Genomic DNA, 21682 nt, shown 5'->3' with positions numbered 1-21682 from the left:
CTCTCTGGCCATGAAGGGCAGGGGCATCTGGAGGGTGGCTGGCACTGATGGCCTTGGGCAGGTGTCTTTGACCGGGCAGGTGTGCCGGGGTTGACGTGAGCCTAGTGATGGCTGCCTCGAGCAGGGCTGGGACCTCCCCGCACCTGCCCCTTGTGAGGTTGCCCTGATTGGGGGAGGGGAGTATGTTCTGGGAAGCCGAGTTGGGAGCTGGAGGCATCATGGGTGGAAAGCCAGGCAGAGAACTGGCATGAGGGAGGGCCAGCGAGAAGGCATGGGGTCAGGGAGCCGGCATCCTGTGTATGGAGGGCGGTTGGCAGCTGGGATGCCAGCAACAGGTGTCTGTCTTTGGCTGCAGTTCTGGCCTGGCAAGGGGTGGAGGCTCTGCACAGTGGGTTCCGGAGCCTCAGGCCCCAGGAGGAAGGGGAGACCTGATGAGTCCACAGGAGAGAGAATGGGCCAGGTCCTGGGAATGCTGACCTACCTGGCAGGTCCCCGGGGCTTCTCCAGTGGGACAGGCTCCAAGCCTGGGACATGGTATCTGCCGCTGCAGGGGTGGGGGCTGAGAGCTGAGGGAGCCAGGGGTGAAGAGTGACCTCCAGATCTCTCCTACTTCCCCTGCTCCTCTGGGACCCTTCCTACTGCAGGAGAAAGCCCCCAACCTCTCCCTCTTCATCAGGCCCTGCTCCACAGAGCCATCGAGGCTGCCTTGGCTGCCAGGAAAGAGTGGGACCTGAAGCCTGTGGCAGACCGGGCCCAGGTCTTCCTGAAGGCAGCAGATATGCTGAGTGGGCCGCGCAGGGCGGAGATCCTGGCCAAGACCATGGTGGGACAGGTGAGGTGCCCGTGGGCGGGGTAGGATGGGGGAGGCAGTCATACCCCATACCCCGTTCGGCAGGCATCAGCTGAGCGTCTTCTGGGTGCCAAGACCTCTGTGTGCTGGAGCCTAGGAGACTTTGAAGGACAAAGGCTAGGGGAGGGGATAGGCCAATATACCTTGTAGATGAGGTGGATTGTACTAAGCTTGTACGTCCTCTGGAAATGACCCCTTCTGTCCACCTCTGTCCCCATCTTGGGCCAGGCCCTGTCCTGCTCTGCCTGGCCTGGCAGTGGCCCTCCACAGTCCTCCAGGCTCCGTCGGACCCCTGCTGCCCTCAGAGTAGTCTTTGAGACACCTGCAGCAGGTCACCCCAGGCTTCCGAACCACCAAGCTCTCTCTTGCTGAGTCACAACCCAGATCCTGAGCCCAGGCCCGAGGGCCCTTCCATTCCCACCTCTGTCCAGCTTGCCAGCTGCTCTGCCCTTCCCCCACCAGGCCAGCCCTCCTACAATGTCACCAGTCTGGAGCTAGCCTGACGCCTAGACACCCTGGGCATCCCGTCCCCTGCCTCTGCCTGGAATACTTCCTGTCTTCTCTGCCTCATGAACTCCTTAACTGTCAAGGTCCGGGCCAGATTATCACCACCTCGGTGAGGCTTCTAGAACCTTCTCGGTGTGAAAGGATCGGTCCCACCTCTGTGCTGCCCCCAACCGGCTGTTCTTTGGCTGTTATAGCTCAGGTTGCACTGGGGCGTAATGACGTCCTGCATGTTTGTGGCCCCTTGACAAGGTTTTTGGGCACAGTGATCACATGTTAATGTCCATCATCTTGCTGGGCCTTGCCCTGCATCCTCCTGGAGTTGCTGATGCTCCTGATAAACCTTTTTTGAGTGAATGCATGTTTAGCCAGTGAGTGGCGCTGGCAACCCAGCGTGCAGGGGAAGGAGCACAGGGAGAGGGTTAATTTCGCTTTAGGGGTTTGGCTCTGCCTGGCCCTCTTCCTGCTCCCCAGCCCTCAGTGAGGGTGCCCTCTGCTGCACAGAGCTGGTATGACAGCTCCACTCCCTGCTGACTCCTGAAAGCAGCTGAGCCCATGGGGTAGGTGACTGGTTCCATAGTGTCCTGGCTGAGCCACACGTGGACAGGAAGAGATGCACATACTCCAAGACCAGATGAGGGTGCCTCTCTATTTGACTTAAGACTCAGGAGCTCGTAGGAAGGATGGTGGCCATGCAGAGCAGGAGACAGTGCTTCTTAGCTCAGCTCACACTGCTCTGTGTCCTGAGCTGGGTGAGCAGCTGACAGTGACCCTGTGTGCACAGAGGGGCCGTCCTGTTGGAGAAAGCCTGATTCTTGCTGCCCAGAGTCCTTTCCCTGTGGCTCACGTTCGCCAGGGGGAGGAACAGACAGTCCAAGGAAGTGTTTACGGTCATCAGGCCTCCTAGCTCTTGGCCCAAATGCACCTGCACCTGATGTCCCTGTGGGCACAGGGTCCAGTGTCAGAACAGGGCTGATAGGAGGCATGTCGCCACTGACCCCTGGTCCTCCCGCCTCGCAGGGGAAGACGGTGATCCAAGCGGAGATCGACGCCGCAGCCGAACTCATCGACTTCTTCCGATTCAACGCCAAGTTTGCGGTGGAGCTGGAAGGGCAGCAGCCGATCAGTGTGCCGCCCAGCACCAACAGCGTGGTGTACCGGGGGCTGGAGGTACCCGCAGGTGGCGTGGTGGGCCTGGGCTCCAGAAGCTTCAGGCTTGGCCTCACTGCCGCCTCCTTCCCCAGGGCTTCGTAGCGGCCATATCGCCCTTTAACTTCACTGCGATCGGCGGCAACCTGGCGGGGGCGCCGGCCTTGATGGTGAGCTGTGGGCAGAGGCGGGGATGGCAGGTTTGAGTCACAGTCCCCTCTCAACAGACAGAAGGCCACGTCGGGGTCCCAGCTCTAGTCGTGGGGAGAAGCACAGAGGGTGGAGGCAGCTGGGGGCTGTGGAAAGGCTTGGGAGTCAGGATGGTTTGGGTCCCAGCTGTGCCCCACTCTGTCTGGGTGCCCCCAGGGAGCCCCCTCCGCCCCTGCAACACACACTCCTCTGAGGCAGTCGCCTCATCTGAAAAGCAGAAATAACAGGAAAGCTTACATTACTGAGGCCCGAGGAGCAGATGAGACAGTGCCTTTGACGCATCTAACACCAGGCAGGCTGGTGGCGCAGGCTTAGCATTATCTGGGGGCTGCTAAGCATGGTGATGGTGGAGTTCCTGTTGTGACCCAGCGGGTTAAGAACCCAACATAGTGTCTGTGAGGATGCAGGTTCAATCCCTGGCCTTGCTCAGTAAGTTAAGGATCCGGTGTTGCCTCGAGCTGCGTAGGTCACAGATGTAGCTTGGATCCTGTGTTGCTGTGACTGTGGCGTAGGCCAGCCGCCACAGCTCTGATTCAACCCCTTGCCTGGGAACTTCCATATGCCGCGGGTGCGGCGCTAAAAAGAAAAAAGAAAAACAAGAATGGAGATGGTGATGGCGATCCTTTGAGTGCCTGTCCTGCGCCCGGTGACGTGTCAGGGCGGCATGGCTAGTACATGATGGAACAGATAGGGATTCGGGCTTGGTCTGGGCTGATGGTCTCCAAGCCAGTGGGCTCCACTGCCCCTGTCAAGGTGAAGATGGCCGTGAGCCCCAGGCGATGGGGGAGAGGCAGCCCTACCCCCTCGGAGGCCTGGGCGGCTCAAGGGGTCACAGGAGGCCAGGCTGACAGTCGTCAGAGGCGGCTAGATGATCCCTAAAGGTGTTCGTGCACAGGGCCGTCCTCGTGCATCTGCGCTCCGACGAGCACACGCCTGGCACCCAGGTGCCCGTGTCCAGGACACGTGCAGCCAGAGCGCTGTGAGCACTCGCCCAGCCACGCCCTGTGAGCACCCAGTGACTTGCAAACACCCAGCCTAGATCTGCCTGAGGGGCGCTGGCAGGGCCAGTCGGCACAGGCTTTCGGAAGAAGGGAGCAGACAGAGCAGGGTGTGGGCTCCCTGGCAGGGTTTTTAGAGCCTGATGCCTGGCACCTGGAGGACTGGGGACGGGTAGGGAACATCCTGCCCTGCGCAGGGCCCGGGGCTCCAGGTGAGGGCTAGCCGTGCTCTGGGGTAGGTGGGAGTCAGGGCTGGTGGCCCCCGGCCTTGTGAGTCATCACCGCACTTCTGGGCAGGGCAATGTGGTCCTGTGGAAGCCCAGTGACACTGCCATGCTGGCCAGCTACGCCGTCTACCGCGTTCTCCGGGAGGCTGGTCTGCCCCCCAACATCATTCAGTTTGTACCAGCTGATGGGCCCACGTTTGGGGACACCGTCACCAGCTCAGAGCACCTGTGTGGCATCAACTTCACTGGCAGCGTGCCGTAAGTCCCTGTGGGCAGGGGGGCCTGGGGATGCCCACCAGGCCTCGTCACCTCTGCCTGGAAGCTGGGGCTGTGAACCCAGGGGTCAGGCACTGACTGTACCCTCTTCTTCGTGGTGGCCATAGGTGAGCCTCTTCCCCTCTCTGAGCCTCCGTTTCTTCACTTGTGTAACAGGAGTGGTGATTCCTCCCTTGCAGGGTCATTGGGAGGGTCAAACTAGTTACTGAGCGGGAAGGAGCATCTCAGGCTGGAAGCAAGCCTACAGGTGTTTGGTGACATGGATTTTGATGCTACTTCACTCCCTGGAAAGGACAGAAGGAAGCTTAGAATAAATTGGAAGAGGAAAGTCAAGAAGGCTTCTTGGAGGAGGTGGCATCTAGGCAGCCAAGTTGGCCAGGCAGAGGTGGAGGAGAGTGCTCTGGTCTCTACTGACTGGAAGTAGGAGTCGGGTTAGGAGGGGTCCACCTCCTGGAAGGGACGTTTGGGGACAGGGAGAGGTAGGCTGATTCAGGTGAGGACGTAGCAGTGAGACCCAGGCCCCTGGCTGTGGGGCGGGGGTCCGGGGGTCAGTGGGGACGTCCGGGCTGGGGACAGGAATGGGGCACCATTTATCAAGGTGGGCAGCCCTGATGGCCGGGCACCTGGGAGACTTGGTGAAGGAAGTGAATTAGATGCTGGTCACTTTGGTGTTTTTTTTTTTCCTTTTCAGGGCCGCACCTGAGGCATATGGAGGTTCCCAGGCTAGGGGGGTCAAAATGGAGCTGTAGCTGCCAACCTACACCACAGCCACAGCAACATGGGATCCGAGCCATGTCTGCAACCTACACTACAGCTCCCAGCAACGCTGGATCCTTAACCCACTAAGCAGGGACAGGGATCAAACCCGAATCCTCATGGATACTACTGGGGTTCTTAACCTACTGAGCCACAGCGGGAGCTCCGACGCTGGTCACTTTGAGTCTGAGGTCCCCGTGGGTCGCCTGGGGGGGTGATGTCGGGGTCTATGCTCCGGGCCTTTCAGGTATTTTGGGGACACCTGTGAGGGTTTCTCGCCCTTTCCGCCTGGCCTCAGGCTCCCCCCGCCAAGCTTTGCCGGGTGGCGATGGCAGCCTGAGAATTGCTGAGGAGGGCTGTTTTCCAAAAGGCCCGCTCTGCCAGCCATGGCCCCACGGGTCTGTGCCTATTAGCGGATGGAGCGGGCCTGGCCCCCATTTGCCATGCTCCGATGAGCAGCAGGCTTAAAGGTAGGAAAGTCATAAATTAGTATTAGCTACTGTGTCGCCAGCTCCCTGGTGATTAGCATTTTTATTGTTTTGTGGTGCTGAGGTTGGTCACACTTGGAGCCCGCCCGCCCGGGGGAGGGAGGAGGCAGGGGCCTGAGCTGCCTCTCCCAGGACCCTCCTTGGTTTGGCCTCAGGAGCCCGGGCCTGGGCTTGGGGTGCCCCTCCCAGACCACGGTGGCGTCTGCCTCCCATCAGGCACCACAATCCTGAGCATTCGGCCATATTCACGCTATCACAGAACAGCCCTGCCAGGAAGGATCGTTCTTTCCAGTTCCCAGATGAGATGCAGGATTTGAGGCTCAGAGAGGTGAAGTGATGGGCCCAAGATCACACAGCCAGATCAGGACTCGAACCTGGCATCCGCTGGCCTCAAAGCCTGGGCCTTCTCTGCACTATCTTGCCACCAAGCCTCCCCTTGTCCTTGTGGGCCTGGAATCCAGCCCATTTCCAGCTGCCACCACCTACTCAGTTGTCCCCCCATCCCATCCCTACCGCCACTGTGACCCCTGCCCACCTGTTGCCGGGCTGCTGACCCTGGCGCTCCTCCCAGGCTTCCCGGCCCCGTCCTCTGGTAGGGCCTGCTCCCCACCCCCAAGACCCCTCACCCTCTCAGGTCCCTGAGCCTGGCTCCCTAATCCCTGCCCTGTCCTCTGGTTCCAGCACCTTCAAACACCTGTGGAAGCAGGTGGCCCAGAACCTGGACCACTTCCGCACCTTCCCACGTCTGGCCGGAGGTAAGGGCCCCCTTCCCGTACCCTCCCCTGGGACTCCAGGGACCCCTCCCTTCTCTGGCTATCGGGAAAGAGGAGGGAGCCAGGGTGATGCCCCCAGAGGTGGGGCAGCCCTGTGGGAATGGGGAACCCCTCGGGGTGGTGCCCCTGCTCTGGCAGGTCCTGGGGGGCGTGCAGAGCACTTGTGCCTCAGAGCATCTTTTTTTTCCCTTTCATTCATGCATTCATTCCCCATTCAGCAAGGAAATGATTAGGAACGAGCATAGGCACTTTCTGGACGCTGGGGAGGCAGTGATGGTGAGATAGAGACCTAGCCAGCAAGACCTTCTGTTCCAGCAGCGGTGGGGGCGGGGAGGCAGTAAGCATGAAGATAGATGACGTCAGAGAGCGAAGGAGCTACGACAATTCAAGGAGGGAAAAGGGGCCACAGCAGTGACCTCCCCCCGCCCCCCGGAACAGGCGTGGTGGGTGACTGTTACTTAGGGTGGCTGGGAGTGGGGAGCCTCTTCAAAGAGGGAACACTTGAGCAATGGAAAGAAGCCAGCCTTGCAGGAATCAGGGGATAGACCGTCGTGGGCACCGGCGCTGTCAGAGGACCTTTCTGTGGCTCTGTGACAGTGGACCTGGTCTGTATCTGAGCCGTCCGATATGGTAACCACTAGCCACGTGTGGCTGTGGAGCACTCGAAATGTGGCTGGTGTGACTGAGGAAGGGAAATTTTGTTTAATTTGAATTAATTAGAGTGTCAACAGCCACGTGCGCCTGGTGGCCACTGTGTTACGCCATCCAGATCTAGGCTGAGGAAGCGGCAGGTGCAGAGGCCATGAGGCAGGAATGAACTTTCAGTGGAAGAAATACGGCCAGTGTAGCTGGGGAGGGGGTGGCAGGATATGGGAGTGAGAGGCCCAGAGGGGCTAGGTCTTGGCAGAATAATTTTCTCACAAAGAAACATGGTCCAGGAAATTTGGGGGGCACTGCATTTGAAGTAAAATGGATTCCTTACCTGTAGGATGTCTCAGGACCGCTAAAATTCTAATTTGCATTGCTCATCTTCCAGTGCAAGGGCTGATATGCAGTGTTTCCCAAGCTCTTTGGGCTGCAGAACCCTGTTTTGACAGGGGCCCCTTGGACCATGTTTTTCGTGGAACACACTTTGGGGAAATGCTGAGACCTTGTGAGAGGGAGGGCCATCCAGTATCACACAATGCGGTAACGCCAGAGCTGGGGCTGGTGGTTCAGCCTTCTTGCTCCTGGGGGAGAAGTGGGGCCCATGGGGAAACTGGACCCCACTCCTGAGCTGGTGGGAGCTTTGATGGGGGGTCAGGGTAAGCCTCCTCAGGGCCATGTGTAGCATCTGCAGCTTCCAGCCCCCCAGTGTGCCCCAGTCCAGCCTTCCCAAGGTGGGGAATCATGAGCCCCTTCACTGAACTGTCTGTGGTTTTCTGCCCTGTCTCCTTCCTTCCCACCATCTTCCCGAAGCAGGGGGACCACTGCTTCCCTGACCGCTTCCCAACCTCAGTCTCTCCGTGCCTCAGTTTTCTCGTCTTTAAAATGGTCTAATGATGGGAGGTTGCCATGAGGCTTCAGGGAGATAGAGCACAAAGTGCTTTGAACTGAGTCTGGCAAGTGGTTAGTGCTTTGTAACATGAGCTGGTATTGGCTGAGGCTTAACTCAGTGAGGAAACCAAGGCCCTGAGGGTTTAGGGAGCTGCCGAGGCGCCCTCATGCCGAGAAGCCTGGGCATGGGTTTTCCCACCACGAGGAGGGAAGCTGGGCCAGCCGTGGACCTGGACATGGGCTCCTCTGGCTGCGCAGGGGGGCAGCGGAAAGCTCAAAGGAAGCTGTGCCCACTGCTGGGAGTGCACCAGCTTTGGCGAGCCCTGGATTCTGGTTCTTCCTCTGCCTTCATGTTGAGCAGCACCCCTGCCCCTGGGGCTCAGTTTTCTCATCTGTGAAATGGGGAAGCTGGTCCTGGTGACCTGGTACCCTTCATCCTTGCCCTGCGTGGTCGCGGTTGGGGTACAGCCCTGGCTCCTCAGTCTCGGGGATGTTGTCTCATTCTAAGCCTGCTCTCTCACGTGCTCCCTCTCCGTCTGCCCATAACGGGGTGGGGGGCTGGTGGCCGGGCCCTGTGGGCAGATGTAGACAGTGCTCCCCCACTCACCGTCCCCCACCCCCCCAGAGTGTGGCGGGAAGAACTTCCACTTCGTTCATCGATCGGCCGACGTGGACAGCGTGGTGAGCGGGACCCTGCGCTCAGCCTTCGAGTACGGCGGCCAGAAGTGCTCGGCCTGCTCCCGCCTCTACGTGCCCGGCTCACTGTGGCCGCAGATCAAAGGGCGGCTGCTGGAGGAGCACGGCAGGATCAAAGTGGGCGACGTGAGTGGCGCAGCGCTCCCCGCCGCGGCCCAGCGGGGGGCTGATGGGATTGGCGGCTCCTGTGCGGAGGGGCTGGGGTGTGCGGGGAGGGGCGCCCTTTGTCTCGGGCCCACGGTCATTCCATCCCTCCCCGTGTCTCCCTCGCCTCCAGCCTGCGGAGGATTTTGGGACCTTCTTCTCCGCCGTGATTGATGCTAAGGTACTACGAGGGGACGTGGGGCGTTCCTGGGGGCCGTGCCCCGGGCTGGGGGGCGAGAGGGGGGAAGCGCGTGCTGGCGACCCCGACCCACAGCTTCGAGCAGGGCAGTCCGATAGCCGTGCAGGCACCGCACACCCTGGCCCCCGCCAGCTTTGAAAAACACGAAGGCATCCGCGCCCAGAGAGGAACTCGCCTCCTGCACACCCAACCCCGCAGGCCCCCTTTAAGTGCCCGTATTCACGTGTGCACGTACACATAGGTCCGCATAAAGCCGAACACGTGTGAACACACACAGCCGTGAGCACGTTCATGCAGATCTCTGCATGTGGCGGTCAAGGTGGGTCCACCTGCACCTCTCCATTCATAGATCCGCCCACATGTGTGCTCATCCGTGTACAGGTTCATATGTGTATGTAGGCACACGTGGGTCTACTTGCACAAACACATACACTTACCACAAGCATATATGTACCTACGTGCTTAAACCTAGACTCATGGCCATGCATATATAGTGTGTATGATGTTTATATGTAAGGATACATGTTCTTTTTGCCTTTTAGGGCCATACCCATGGCATATGAAAGTTCCCCGGCTAGGGGTCAAATCAAAGCCGGCCTACTCTACAGCTCAGGACCACACCAGATCCTTAGCCCACTGAGTGAGGCCAGGGATCGAACCCGCATCCTTATGGATACTAGTTGGGTTCATTACTGCTGAGCCACCATGGGAACTCTAAGGATATGTGTTCTAAAGTGCGCACCCACACACACAAATGTGCATGTCTAACCTTGTCTCTGCTGTGGCTCAGCAAGGCCCTGGCTTTTGCCCTCAGGGCCCTCCCCCACCCCTCCTCCCATTTCACATTTTAGGCCCTTCAGGGACAGGTGTTTGGGGTGCCTGTGTTGGGGGGCTGCAGCTGGAAATGGCCTCCGGCCAATCCTTGACTTCCCCTCCCCGCTTCCTCCTCTCCCCCAGTCCTTTGGCCGCATCAGGAAGTGGCTGGAGCATGCCCGCTCCTCCCCCAGCCTCACCATCCTGGCTGGGGGCCAGTGTGATGACTCCGTGGGGTACTTCGTGGAGCCCTGCATCATCGAGAGCAAGGACCCCCAGGAACCCATCATGAAGGAGGTGACGGGGTGGGCAGCCTGGTGCTGGGAGGAAGGCAGCCTCCCCAGAGCATGGGATGCACACAGGTCCCACCCGCACTTCACGGGGCATCGTCCCATCTCATAGATGGGAAAGTAGATGTCTCACTGCTGACCCAGACCTCTGTCTTAGCACTTGCACTGCCCATGACCACCAAGGCCCCTGCAGCCGTCTCAACGGCCAACATTGCGGACTCCTAGCTGTGGGCCAGCCATCTGACCGAGATGTGAGGGGTGGATCATTCCCATTTAACAGATAAGAAACTGAGGCTCGAAGAGGTCAGGGCACTTCCCCAGGATGACTGTGGGGAGGGGATTTTCCCCCAGCCTCTTGGTGGCAGAGGACATAGTGACACTGTTGGACACTTCCTGGGCCAGCTGTTGCCAGAAGTCTCCCCTTTCCAAGGACCTGAACCCTTGGTTCTGGATGTGGGTTGGCTGGCAGGGAGGCCAGAGAATTTCCTTGGATCTTCTGCCAGGTCAGGTGGGGCCAGCAGGGCGGGAACTGTCCCTCGAGGGAACTCAGCAGGAGGCAGTGCCTGGCCGTTCTTGCAGGGGCTGAGGAAGAGAACTGGGGAATGGCAGGGGCCAGAGCAGAGAGACTTGGAGGCTTTGGGGCACTGGTCCAGGTGGGGCCTGACCCCAGGGCATCTCTCCCAGGAGATCTTCGGGCCTCTGCTGACGGTGTACGTCTACCCTGATGACAAGTACAAAGAGACCCTGCGGCTGGTCGACAGCACTACCAGCTATGGCCTCACGGGGCAGTGTTTGCCCAGGATAAGTGAGTTGCCACAGCCCCTCTGCTCTATTCCTGGTGTCCTGTCCCCCACAGGACCCTGCTGTCCCCGGAGACTGCTCCCTTGGACATGGATCCTAGTAATAATGCTGCCTTTGCTTTCTATCCATTGTCCTGACCCGTGGGCAGGCCTCCCAAACACAGACAGACCTAGGCAGCAGGCTCTTTGTTAAAATGCAGATTCTGGGGCCCCACTGTTGGCTGCTGAATCCAGGCCTCTAGGGGTGGGGCTGGGGAATCAGTGCCTTTGACCTGCCTCCCCAGGTCCGAGGGGGCCTACAAGCGAGGTCATTGCTTCATGCTGCAGAGTAGGAGGCCGGCTCGCCCCCCACCCCCCACCCCCGGGGGCACACTGCTTGCCTGGCTGGGGCAGGATGGGAACCTGGGTGCCATGACTCTAAACCCGAGGTTTTGCCTTTTCCTTTCTCCCTGGCACTGGTTGCCTTCCCGTGTCTGCCGCTGAGAGTGGAGGCGGGATTGGAGGCTGAGGGGAAGGCTGGGGTCTGGGGGTTCCCCACCTCCCAAGGGCAGGACAGCAGGATCGGACGGGCCACCCCCCCCCCCGGCCCAAGTATGAGTAGCTTGACGTCTCCCCCGCTTCAGTCCTTACAGCAGTGCTGCAAGGGAAGCATGCTAACCCCCTTTCCAGAGCAGGAGGCCGAGGCTCAGACTCCCGGGACCCTGCCCAAGCGCGCACAGCTGGCACCTGGCCTTGTGGGCATGGCCAGTGTGGGCTGGGGTGAGGGTGAGCCAACTGCGTGCTTACCGCTGCCCTGCCTTGTAGGGATGTTGTCCGGGAGGCCACAGAGATGCTGAGGAATGCTGCTGGCAACTTCTACATCAATGACAAGTCCACGGGGTCGGTGGTGGGCCAGCAGCCCTTTGGGGGGGCCCGAGCCTCAGGTGAGGAGGTCCCCCTTTATCAGAAGGGGGCTGAGCTCCTAGTGGGAGACAGTCGGTCCTTCATCCTGAGGGTGTTAAGAGGGAGCAGGAATAGCACCCCAATCTGAGCACTGCGGCTGGGCGCTGTGCTAACTCAGGGTCCTGCCAGCAGCTTCCTGAGCTGAGGTGCTGCCATTCTTCCCACTTGACAGAGGGGGAAACCGAGGCCCAGGGAAGTGAAGAGACTTGGGTGGGGAGTGGTGGAGCGCGTGACTTTGGTCCAGCCAGACTCCGGGTCACCGTGGTGCCACTCCCTCCTGTTTACAAATGAGGGAACTGAGGCAGTGACTTGCCGGAGGTCCCAGTCCCTAGTGGCAGAACCGGGTCTCCCGACTCCCAGTCCAGGGCCCTCCCTGGTGCTCCCTTATCTTCCAGACACCCTTTGCAGCTGGGGTGGGGGACCCGGGGAGCCCTCCTGCCCTCGCCCCCCCACCCCCAGCTGAGTGCTCTAAGGCACTCTGAGACCTGAAGGTGTGAGGGTTAGCTTAACCCTTTGCTGCCCATGCTGGTGCCCTGTTTACTGCACCAGCTCCTCCCGACTCCTTCCCCCTTCAGCCCAGAGCCTTTGAGCCGTTGTATCTTTTTTTTTTTTTTTTTTGGTCTTTTCTAGGGCCGCACCCCCGGCATATGGAGGTTCCCAGGCCAGGGGTCTAATCGGAGCTGTAGCTGCCGGCCTACACCCCAGCCACAGCAACACCAGATCCGAGCCATGTCTGCGACCTACACCACAGCTCACGGCAACACCGGATCCTTAACCCACCGAGCGAGGCCAGGGATCGAATCTGCAACCTCGTGGTTCCTAGTTGGATTCGTTTCTGCTGCACCACAATGGGAACTCCAGAGCCGTTGTATCATTTCGGAGAAAAACAGAACCATCTTTTCCACAGGGACCAACGACAAGCCCGGGGGACCCCACTATGTCCTGCGGTGGACATCACCCCAGGTCATCAAGGAGACTCACAAGCCGCTGGGGGATTGGCGCTACCCATACATGCAGTGAGCACGTCGCTCGGCGCCTCTGTGGTCCACCTATCTGTCCGTCCAGATGACTGATCTCAGTGCACTGATCCCACCCCCCGAGCCCTCTACCCGGGTCCCCACAGGACGACCCTCTTTCTAGGGCAAGGCCTGACCCCCGGCCCCTCTGTCCTGCTCCACCCCTCAAAGTCTAATTTGAGATCATGCTGTGAGGAGGAACAGGGCTGCCACCCCAACCCCATCAGGTGTCCTAGGAATTCCATCTGGTTGGTGTGACCGTGGTGTCCGGCTGGTTCTCCGTCTGTCCCTTTCTTCTTCACACTGGCCCCGTGGCTCTGGGACCTGGGGAGGGGCAGTGGAGTTGCTTGCGGATCCGTGGAGGAAAAGGAGGCAGCTCTGGGCCCCCTGACAAACCTCACCACCCACAGTGGCCTTGGCCCTGGCTGCTCTGCGCCTCGGGATTGGGCATGGGCAGGGTGACCCTCAGGGCGAGCTGTGGCTGCAGGGTGTCAGGACACCCACTGGCCTTGCGCTCTCTGGTCCGGGCCACCCACTTCCTCACTAGCTCTTTGTCCAGATGCACCTATGCCCGCTGGGTACCTGTGCCCAACCAAAAGCCTTAGATGCTGTGTGCCTTCCCCCAGAGTGCCTGTGCTCGCCTGAGGCCCACAGATTCCTGGCCATCTCCATGTGGTGGGGCTGGGGGCGGCTACCAGTCACCTGCTCGTGGGGCGTGCTGGGCCTTCCCGTTTGGGCTGTGAGCTTGATATCCTTGTTGGGCGGGCCCTTCCTGCTGCTTCCCTTAACTCTGGGTCCCGCTTCTAGAGAGAGCCACTCTCAGAGCCCCAGTTGCCCTGGGATTTCCTGCAGGAGCTCAGCGCCCACTGGCCATGGTCGATCATAGATGTTGCTCCCATTTCTCATTTAGCCCTGACATTCTACAGAATGTTCTGTAGAATCATCCCTCCTTTGCGTGTTAGTGGCTCTGTGTGGACTGGCCCCTAAGAGGCCTGTTCTGTGATGCAGCCAATACATGCTGGGTGGATTCTGGGTGGCCAGGGGGCTGGAGGGGGTGACTTTGGAGGACAGTTTCTAGGGGGCCCTGAAAGAGCTATGCCCTCCTCAAGCCGGGCTGCATGGGGCCCCCATGGGGCTGGGGTGGCCATTCCCCAAGTGCATGGTTTCACACCGTGGCCCAAGGTCAGGGGTGGGTCCTGATGCTGCCCGGCTTGTTTCCCACGAGATGCCAGGTCAGGAGGGGGCTTCTACACTGGTTCTGGTTCTACACTGAAGTGGCAATGGGATTTGCCCTGATGCCACCTAATAAAGTGCCTGTTACTTAACCAAATCGGTGTTCCTTCTGGTGGGGGTGGTGGGGGCTGGTCAACTGCTCAGTCTGATGGTGTTGCCGGCGTGTCACTGTGTGTCGCAGTGCCCTTGGTGTGAAGAGAGGAAGGGCAGGCCCTGGTGATGGGAGTGCCTGCTGCGGATGCTGGGAATCCTGGAGCCAGACGGAGTGGGTTCAAATCCCAGCTGCAGAAAGTCAGGCCGCCTCTATTGACCGTCTTTCGCTTCACTTGTTAGATGGAAATGGTAACACACACTCACACACACAGACACACACAGGTTGTCATGAGAATTCAATAAGCTGATTCATATAAGTGCTTAGAACAGATATGGGGTTAATGATACAACAGTGTTGCCCATTTGCCAATTGTAACAACCACCGCTATGTGCTGTGATGGTTAAGTTTGTGGGTCCACTTGGCTGGGCTTCACTGCTCAGATATTAAGCATTATTCTGGATGTTTCTATGAAAGTATTTTTTAAATGAGATTAACTTTTGGAGTTCCCGTTGTGGTGCAGTGGTTAACGAATCCGACTAGGAACCATGAGGTTGCGGGTTCGATCCTTGGCCTTGCTCAGTGGGTTAAGGATCTGGCTTTGCCATGAGCTGTGGTGTAGGTTGTAGACAAGGCTCGGATCCCACGTTGCTGTGGCTCTGGTGTAGGCTGGTAGCTATACCTCCGATTAGACCCCTAGCCTGGGAGCCTCCATATGCCCCAGGAGCGGCTCAAGAAAAAGGCAAAAAGACAAAAAAAAAAAAAAAAAAATGTGATTAACTTTTAGATCAGTGGGTTTTGAGTAAAACATCACCCTCCATCACGTGAGTGGGGGCCTCCTCCCATCAGCAGAGGCCTTGACAGAACCAGAACTGACCTCCCAGAGCAAGAGGGAATTCTGCCAGGACCTGACTTTAGACTCAGCTGCAGCTCGCTTGGTCTCCAGCCTGCCGGCCTGCGTTTCAGATTTTGGACTTAACAGCCTCCTTGATCGAATGAGCGAATTCCTTAGAATATATCTCTCTGTCTCTATGCCTCCTGGGGGTTCTGCTTCTCTTCAGAACCCTGACTCACACATGGGCCAAAGACTTTGCATGTCTTTCACTCACCAAGTCCTGCTATGCTCCCCTTTTGCAGATGAAGACACGGGATGCAGAGATTAGCCAAGGTATGATATCACCAGGACGTAAACCCAGGCCTGTCTGATTCTAAAACCCATTCTTGGAGTTCCCGTTGCGGCTCAGAGGTAACAAACCTGACTAATATCCATGACGATGTGGGTTCGATCCCTGGCCTCGCTTAGTGGGTTAAGGATCCTGCATTGCTGTGAGCTGTGGTGTAGGTCACAGACGCAGCCTGGATCCCGCTTTGCTGTGGCTGTGATGCAGGCTGGCAGCTGTAGCTCTGATTTGCCCACTAGCTTGGGAACTTCCATATGCCGTGGGTGCGGCCCTAAAAGGACAAAATAAGATAAAAAATAAAAACCAAAACCCATTCTTTCTCCTCAACTCAGATATCTACACATGGCTTGCAGAGACCCACTCAGCTGGCTGAGTGACATGATAGGGACAAACCATGAGCCTGGACTGGAATCCATGGGTCCAAACCCACCTGGGCCAGCTGACTTGGAGGGGAAGACGTGTGTGCTGGCCTGTCTCCACCCGCAGATAATGTGAGAGGAGCTATTTCTAAGTCACTTGGATACCCACCCCCATCCGAGCATCCATCGGTTAGGGCTGTTGGCTGAAGGAGCCCAGAGCTGTCAGGAGGGTAGGGAACTCCACCCTTGGCAGAAACCGTCCTCCCCCCAACCCCGACCCTGGCTCACCTAGGGGCTGCAGCAGATTTGTGCAAAAGGGGTCTTGAGCACGGACGAAGCACAGGGCCCGGAGTGGCCCAGCTGGAGCCCACGGAAGGGAAGGGAGGCAACTGCAGTTTGTAGTTGGGGGTACGTGGGCCCTGTTCATGTTTCTGAATGAACAGAGTGACTTGCTCGAGGTCACACCGAGCCGCAGAGTTAGTTGGCTGATTACCGGCCGAGGGCTGTGCCTACCTTGTCTCATGGAGCCTTGACATTGACCTTACCAGGTAACTCATGCCACATTCTATGGAAGGACTAGTGGAGAGCCGAGGTAGTGATGAGCCCAAGGTCGCACAGCTGGTTAGTAGGAGGGCCGGATTTGAACCTAAGTCTGTGGGTGCCACAGCCCACACTCTGTCACCCCCCTCCATCAGGTCCCCAGTACCCAGCTGTGCCTCTGCCATTGTCATTTCACCCCGTCCTCCCCCAGCCTGGTGACTTTGACTCCACTGAGGCCAGGGGTGGCTCAAAGCCATTGCTCACTCTGTCCTCCTTTGTCCCCCAGGCTCGGGGTTGGTGGCTCCTGAGGGCCAAGTGCCCACCTGGGTGCCCAGAGCTTCTTTGCATAGTCACCACAATAAGTCCCCGTGTCCACGGTGGCCCAAGGAGCCTCTTCATTTCCCTGCTGTGGCCGGGGGCCCAGCCGCAGGACTGCGCTTGGAGCGTGAACCATTTGACTGAGGCCGGATGTCCCTGCCACCATCATCCTGGGGGCTGCCAGTGGGGCGTGCACGCTTAGCAAATGAGGGGCCACCAGTGCCCTGGTTGCCAGGCAGACCCGGAGCTCCTGGGGGGGAGGGGCGGGGCAGAAGAAGCAGCAAGGTTCAGACCCACCTTCTCCACTGGGTCACACCTTCAGTTTCATTATTTCACCTGCCCACGCATTCGTCATCACAGCCCTGTACACTCTGCCTGGAGGTGCTGTCGGGAGCAGTTTGGGCCACCATTCCTTGCACACAGGCTGTGTGCCAGGCTTTGTGCTAAGCACTTTAGGCATCGCATCCCCAGATCCTTGGAAGGTGATCTTGTTACTCCCATTTCACGTGAGGAGCCTGAGGCACAGGTGGCTGAAGTAAGAAGCACCCAGGAGGAGCTGACTGCCTGGGTTTCTGTCCCGTCTCTGCCTGCCTGGCCTCAGAGCACAGCCCTGATGTCCTGCCTCAGCCCCTCGCACCTGCGCCTCGGCCTCTTCATCCTCAGATCTGACATTTCTCTGGGAGCTGAGGATCGAATGATGTGTCTTAGAACTAAGTGCCAGGTTCCGTGCCCTGCGCAGAGTGAGAGGCTTGGCGAATGAGAACTTGTTACCTTCCCCCGCTCCCTTCATCCTGGATGCCTGTGCCCAGGAAGGCGACGAAGCTGGGCTTCCCTGGGCACCATCCTTGGGCAAGCGCTCCTGCTAATGTCCTAATCATCTCGGCCCCACTCCCGCCTGTGAGGGAGGTGGTGCTGTTTTGGCCCTATTTCACAAATGAGGAAACTGAGGCTCAGGGAGGTGAGGAGAAACCTGCTCAGAGCATATGGAAGTTCCTAGTCTAGGGGTTGACTTGGAGCCATAGCCGCTGGCCTGTGCCACAGCCACAGCAACGCCAGATCTGAGCTGCATCTGAGACTTAACGCTGCAACTCGTGGCAACGCTGGATCCTTTGACCCACTGAGCAAGTCTCGGTTTCGAACCTGCATCCTCATGGATACTAGTCGGGTTCTTAACCCGCTGAACCACAACAGGAACTCTCAGAATCCATTCCTAATGGCTGTACTGGCACCCCCTTGTCCTGGTCCTTTGCAGAAATCCAGCGGCTTCTGGGTGGGAGCCATCCAGTTGGGTGGGTGAGCAAGAGGAGGCCCGGCTGACACTGGCTCCAGACACAAGCAGCCAGCTTTGTCCCTCTCATCTGGGTTGTTGACAGCCACCCTGGACAGAGGAGCAGGTACCATAGGACCCTCTGGGGCCTGAAGTCCAATAGCATTTTCTCCCAGGGCTCCTCCATGCCCTCCCTCCAGACCTGGTGCCAGGCAGCTGCCCCTCAGCCTCGCAAGCACGTGGCACACAGAGGCTGGGCAAAGCCAGGGAGCTGGTGTTCTGTTGGGCACCTGCTCTGTGATGGGCATCTGGAAAGGCGTTGTTAGGAGGAGAACGAGGCTCAGGAGAGGGAAATGCCTGGAAGAGGTCACACCAGCAAGCGGCAGGTGAGGGAAGGGAACCCACATCAGTCAGATCTGAGTCTTCAGGGGAAGGAGTGTCACACAGAGTCACAGATCCCATCCCTTTAACGGGACTAAAGTCGAGACTCCCACTTCCATGCTAGGAACGAAGTCATCCACACTGTTGTGTAAAACTGTCACTTACGGAGCAGGTGCTTGATGTATTAATCTCATTTAACCGCCCTTGCTTGAAGAGGGCTGTGCCCATTTTGCAGGTGAGGAAAGCTGAGTGGAGTCAGAGCCTGCTGGCTGGACCCTGTTCCCTGGTCCAGCCTGGGCCCCACGGAGCCCCACAGAACAGGGCCAGCCCTCTTCCCCACCCCAGCCCCAGCCCTTGATGCTCCCTTTAGTGACTATGACCCTGTGACTATGGCTCTTACCAAGCTGGTGGTCATTGGGCATCTTCAGATCTCTTTCTGGGTGAGACACAGCCTGCTTAATGTCACCCAGCAAAGTTTAGTGAGCAGCCTTGTGTGGCTCTCTGGACTCAAGAAGGTGTCCTAACCACACCGGGGTCCTTCCCTCAGGCTGTAGCTGACCCCTAGGTCCCCAGCCTCCAGGGGTCACGCCACCCACTCCACTTTGTTTTTGTTTTTTTTGTCCACACCCTCAGCATATGGAAGTTCCCAAGTGAGGGGTCGAGTCCAGGCTGCAGCTACAAACTACGCCATCGCTGCAGCTTGACCCACTGAGCCAGGCCAGGGATTGAGCCTGTGTGACCCAGAGACAAGTCTGGGTACTTAACCTGCTGCGCCACAGCGGGAACTCCCCCACTCCACTTTTGATATCTAAATTCTCAGAGGGGCTGAGAGCCTGATAGAGTTGAGCCCTGGCTCCGAGTCTCCCCTGTGCCTTCTGTGTGACACCTCCTTCAAGATGTCTCTGAACCAAGCCAGCTGGCTCAGGGGCCACCCATCTCCCAGACCCTCCTTGGAGAAGCCCTGCCTGCCCATCCCCGCCCCATTCTCAGTCCAATTGGAGTTAGGGTTTCAACTGCCCGATTTTGTCCTGAAGGAGGCTGGCAATACTGGCAGGAAAGAGATGGAGGGGGAATGGGGGTGTGGGTGGGGCAGAGAGCAAGCTGATGATGTACCAGATGGTAGAGGGGCAGAGACGGGGGGTTTGGGGTGGGGGGAGAGCCTGCAGTCCCTGGGCTCAGGCCCCTCTTGGGGGCTCTCCCTGTGGTCCGGCCCCTCTCCAACCATCATGGCAGGGTGAGGAAGAAAGTTCAAGGACAGCCCCCACCCCAGCCCAAAGCAAACACTGCCAGTTCCTTTCCATAAGCACCCAGGGAAGCAGATGGGAGGCAAACGGGCAGCTTCTCCTGGGCCCCCATTTCCACGGCTCGCCCCTGCCCCATGTACTTTGCATGAGTCAGTCACGGTTCTCCATCACCTTGGCAACCAGTGGCCACACAGGTGCGAGCATGGGGACTCAGGCCCTGGGCTGGGCCATAGGGTGGCAGTTGGGTCAGGCCAGGGCCTCCACGGGGCTTGCGCCGCGTGTGCAACCTCGGAGGAAAACCACAGTGCCTTGTGTTCCCAGCATTTGTCCCCAGGGCAGCCGGTGTCCCAGCCTCACCCGCTTGTCCTTCTTGGGTGATGTCAAGCCTAGAGAGGACCGTGGAGACCATTCGGTGCAGGGCATCTCAAGGGTCACAGACTGAGCTCGTGACATCCTGGGCCTGGGCGCACGGCTGCATCTGTCAGCGTGTGTATTAGTGTCTGGAGCTTTCGCCAGAATCTTAAAAGAGCTTTGGGTCCATTTTAGAGGTGGGGAAACTGAGGTCCAGAGAATAGAAACCACTTATCCAAGGGTGCCATCAAGTTGGGGCAGAGCTGGACCAGAGCTGGGCCTTCTGACTCTCCATCCAGGTCTCCTTCGCCAGCTTTTGGTCTTCAGAGAGGTCACTTGTCCAGACTGAGCCCAGTCGAAGCAGCTCTCCCTGTCTAAAGGGACCCCCTCATTCTTCCTCACTGGAGCCCCCTGGTGTCGCATGAGCCCCCATTAATCCACATGAGTTACTGTCCTGCTCTGAACCTCAGTCTCTTCATCTGAAACATGGAGAAAGGAGAGCAGCACCTCAAAAGGTGATGAGAATAAAGTGGGATGGGAGCCCGGCGAGTGCTCAGCCCGGTGCCTGGTGCGTAGTGGGCCCTTCAAACACATCAACGACAGAAATGACAAGTGCTCATTATCCCATCCTCCTCCTGTGCTTGGTAGCACAGACGCTGCCTCCCCCATGGAGCCCTTGGCTGGTCCATGCCTTTCTTCATCCTTAACCCATCTTGCCAGTGGGCGCAGCGTGGGGCAGAGCTGTCCCAACATGTTTTTAACCAGATTGGAGTCCTGCCTTTTTTTTTTTTTTTTTTTTTTTTTTTGGTCTTTTTAGGGCCACACCTACGGCTTATGGAGGTTCCCAGGCTAGGGGTTGAATCAGAGCTGCAGCTGCCAGCCTACACCACAGCCACGGCAACACAGGATCCGGACCGTATCTGCAACTTACACCACAGCTCATGGCAATGCAGGATCCTTAACCCACTGAGTGAGGTCAGGGGTTGAACGCACATCCTCCTGGATACTGGTGGAGTTTATTACTGGTGAACCACAAGGGGAATTCATGAATTCTGGTTTGCTGGCCCTTCGGCAACTGCCCCTCTTCAGGCCTTGGTTTCCCCATCTGTATAATGGGTAGGTTTGTGGAGCTCTGCAGGCCCTCTTAGCTCTGACCCAATATACCACACTATGCATGGCCCCGGTGGCCCTGGCATCTTCCAGCATGTGCTGCCCTCATGGAGGCCTTGGTTTCTGTCTTCGAGCTGCAAGCCGTGTCCCTTGTGTGTCCTGGCTGTGTCCCACACCCGGCCCTGCCGCATGTGGGCTTGTCAGTGCCCTCTAGATCCACAGCGTTCTCAGTCACTCTTGTCCTCCACACCCCACAGCGGGGTCTCTGGTCAACTGAGACGTTCTTTTTCTCTACCATCCCCATGCCTGGCATATAACGTGCCCTAGAAAATGCCCTATTAAGTTATTAGCCTCATGACTCCCTATGTTTCTAATAGGGCAGGTGACTGCATTCTTGCTGGCTCTTAGAATGCCACCAGGGACTGGTCCAAGGAGGCCAGCATGGCTGTCATTTGGGCACATAATGCCTGAGAGAGCCGGGGGAAAGGGTGGGTGAATTGGGGCCAGGCTGGGGAGGCCTTGAACCCCAAGGTTATGGGAGCTCAGCCATGACCCTGCGGCAATGCGGAGCCCTAGGAGGTGTTAGAGTCAGGGAGTGATAGACACGGAGCTGTCTTTCAGGGACTTAACTGTCACCTTGAGGCAGACAAAGAGGGCCAGAGAGGAGGTGATGAGGGCTGCGCTTGGGGTGTGATGAAAAGGTGGAGGGGTCTGGAAAGAACCCAGGGGACAGAGGATGAGTCAGCGCTGGAGCTTTTGACCTGCAGACACGGAGGGTAGATAAGGGCGGCCCAAAGCCGGCCTCCCCATTGTATGGATGAGGAAACAGAGGCCAGGAGAGAGGAGAGCCAGGCCCAGAACCCATTCCTCAGACGCCCTGGCAGGGCTCTCCCTTTCATTCCATGGGTTGGGTTTCCCTCTCCCCTGACTGGTTTATATA

At 58.3% G+C, this 21682-nt stretch overlaps 1 protein-coding gene across 1 annotated transcript in view; it reads left to right on the top strand.

The window, feature by feature from the left end:
- The window catches only part of ALDH4A1 (aldehyde dehydrogenase 4 family member A1), a 30017-nt gene extending 16025 nt beyond the window's left edge, over positions 1 to 13992 (top strand). Inside the window, 12 exon segments of the mRNA NM_001252213.1 lie at positions 677 to 832; positions 2375 to 2524; positions 2599 to 2673; positions 4009 to 4196; positions 6140 to 6213; positions 8393 to 8589; positions 8741 to 8788; positions 9764 to 9916; positions 10594 to 10689; positions 10692 to 10714; positions 11514 to 11632; positions 12559 to 13992. Coding sequence (NP_001239142.1) covers positions 677 to 832; positions 2375 to 2524; positions 2599 to 2673; positions 4009 to 4196; positions 6140 to 6213; positions 8393 to 8589; positions 8741 to 8788; positions 9764 to 9916; positions 10594 to 10689; positions 10692 to 10714; positions 11514 to 11632; positions 12559 to 12671 — 1392 coding nt within the window. The 3' untranslated portion in view covers positions 12672 to 13992.

This window comes from Sus scrofa, chromosome 6 (genome assembly GCF_000003025.6).
Source record: "Sus scrofa isolate TJ Tabasco breed Duroc chromosome 6, Sscrofa11.1, whole genome shotgun sequence".
In the NCBI taxonomy this organism is placed as follows: domain Eukaryota; kingdom Metazoa; phylum Chordata; class Mammalia; order Artiodactyla; family Suidae; genus Sus; species Sus scrofa.
Note: the sequence above shows the minus strand (reverse complement) of the source record. Positions and strands in the feature narration are given on the sequence as shown.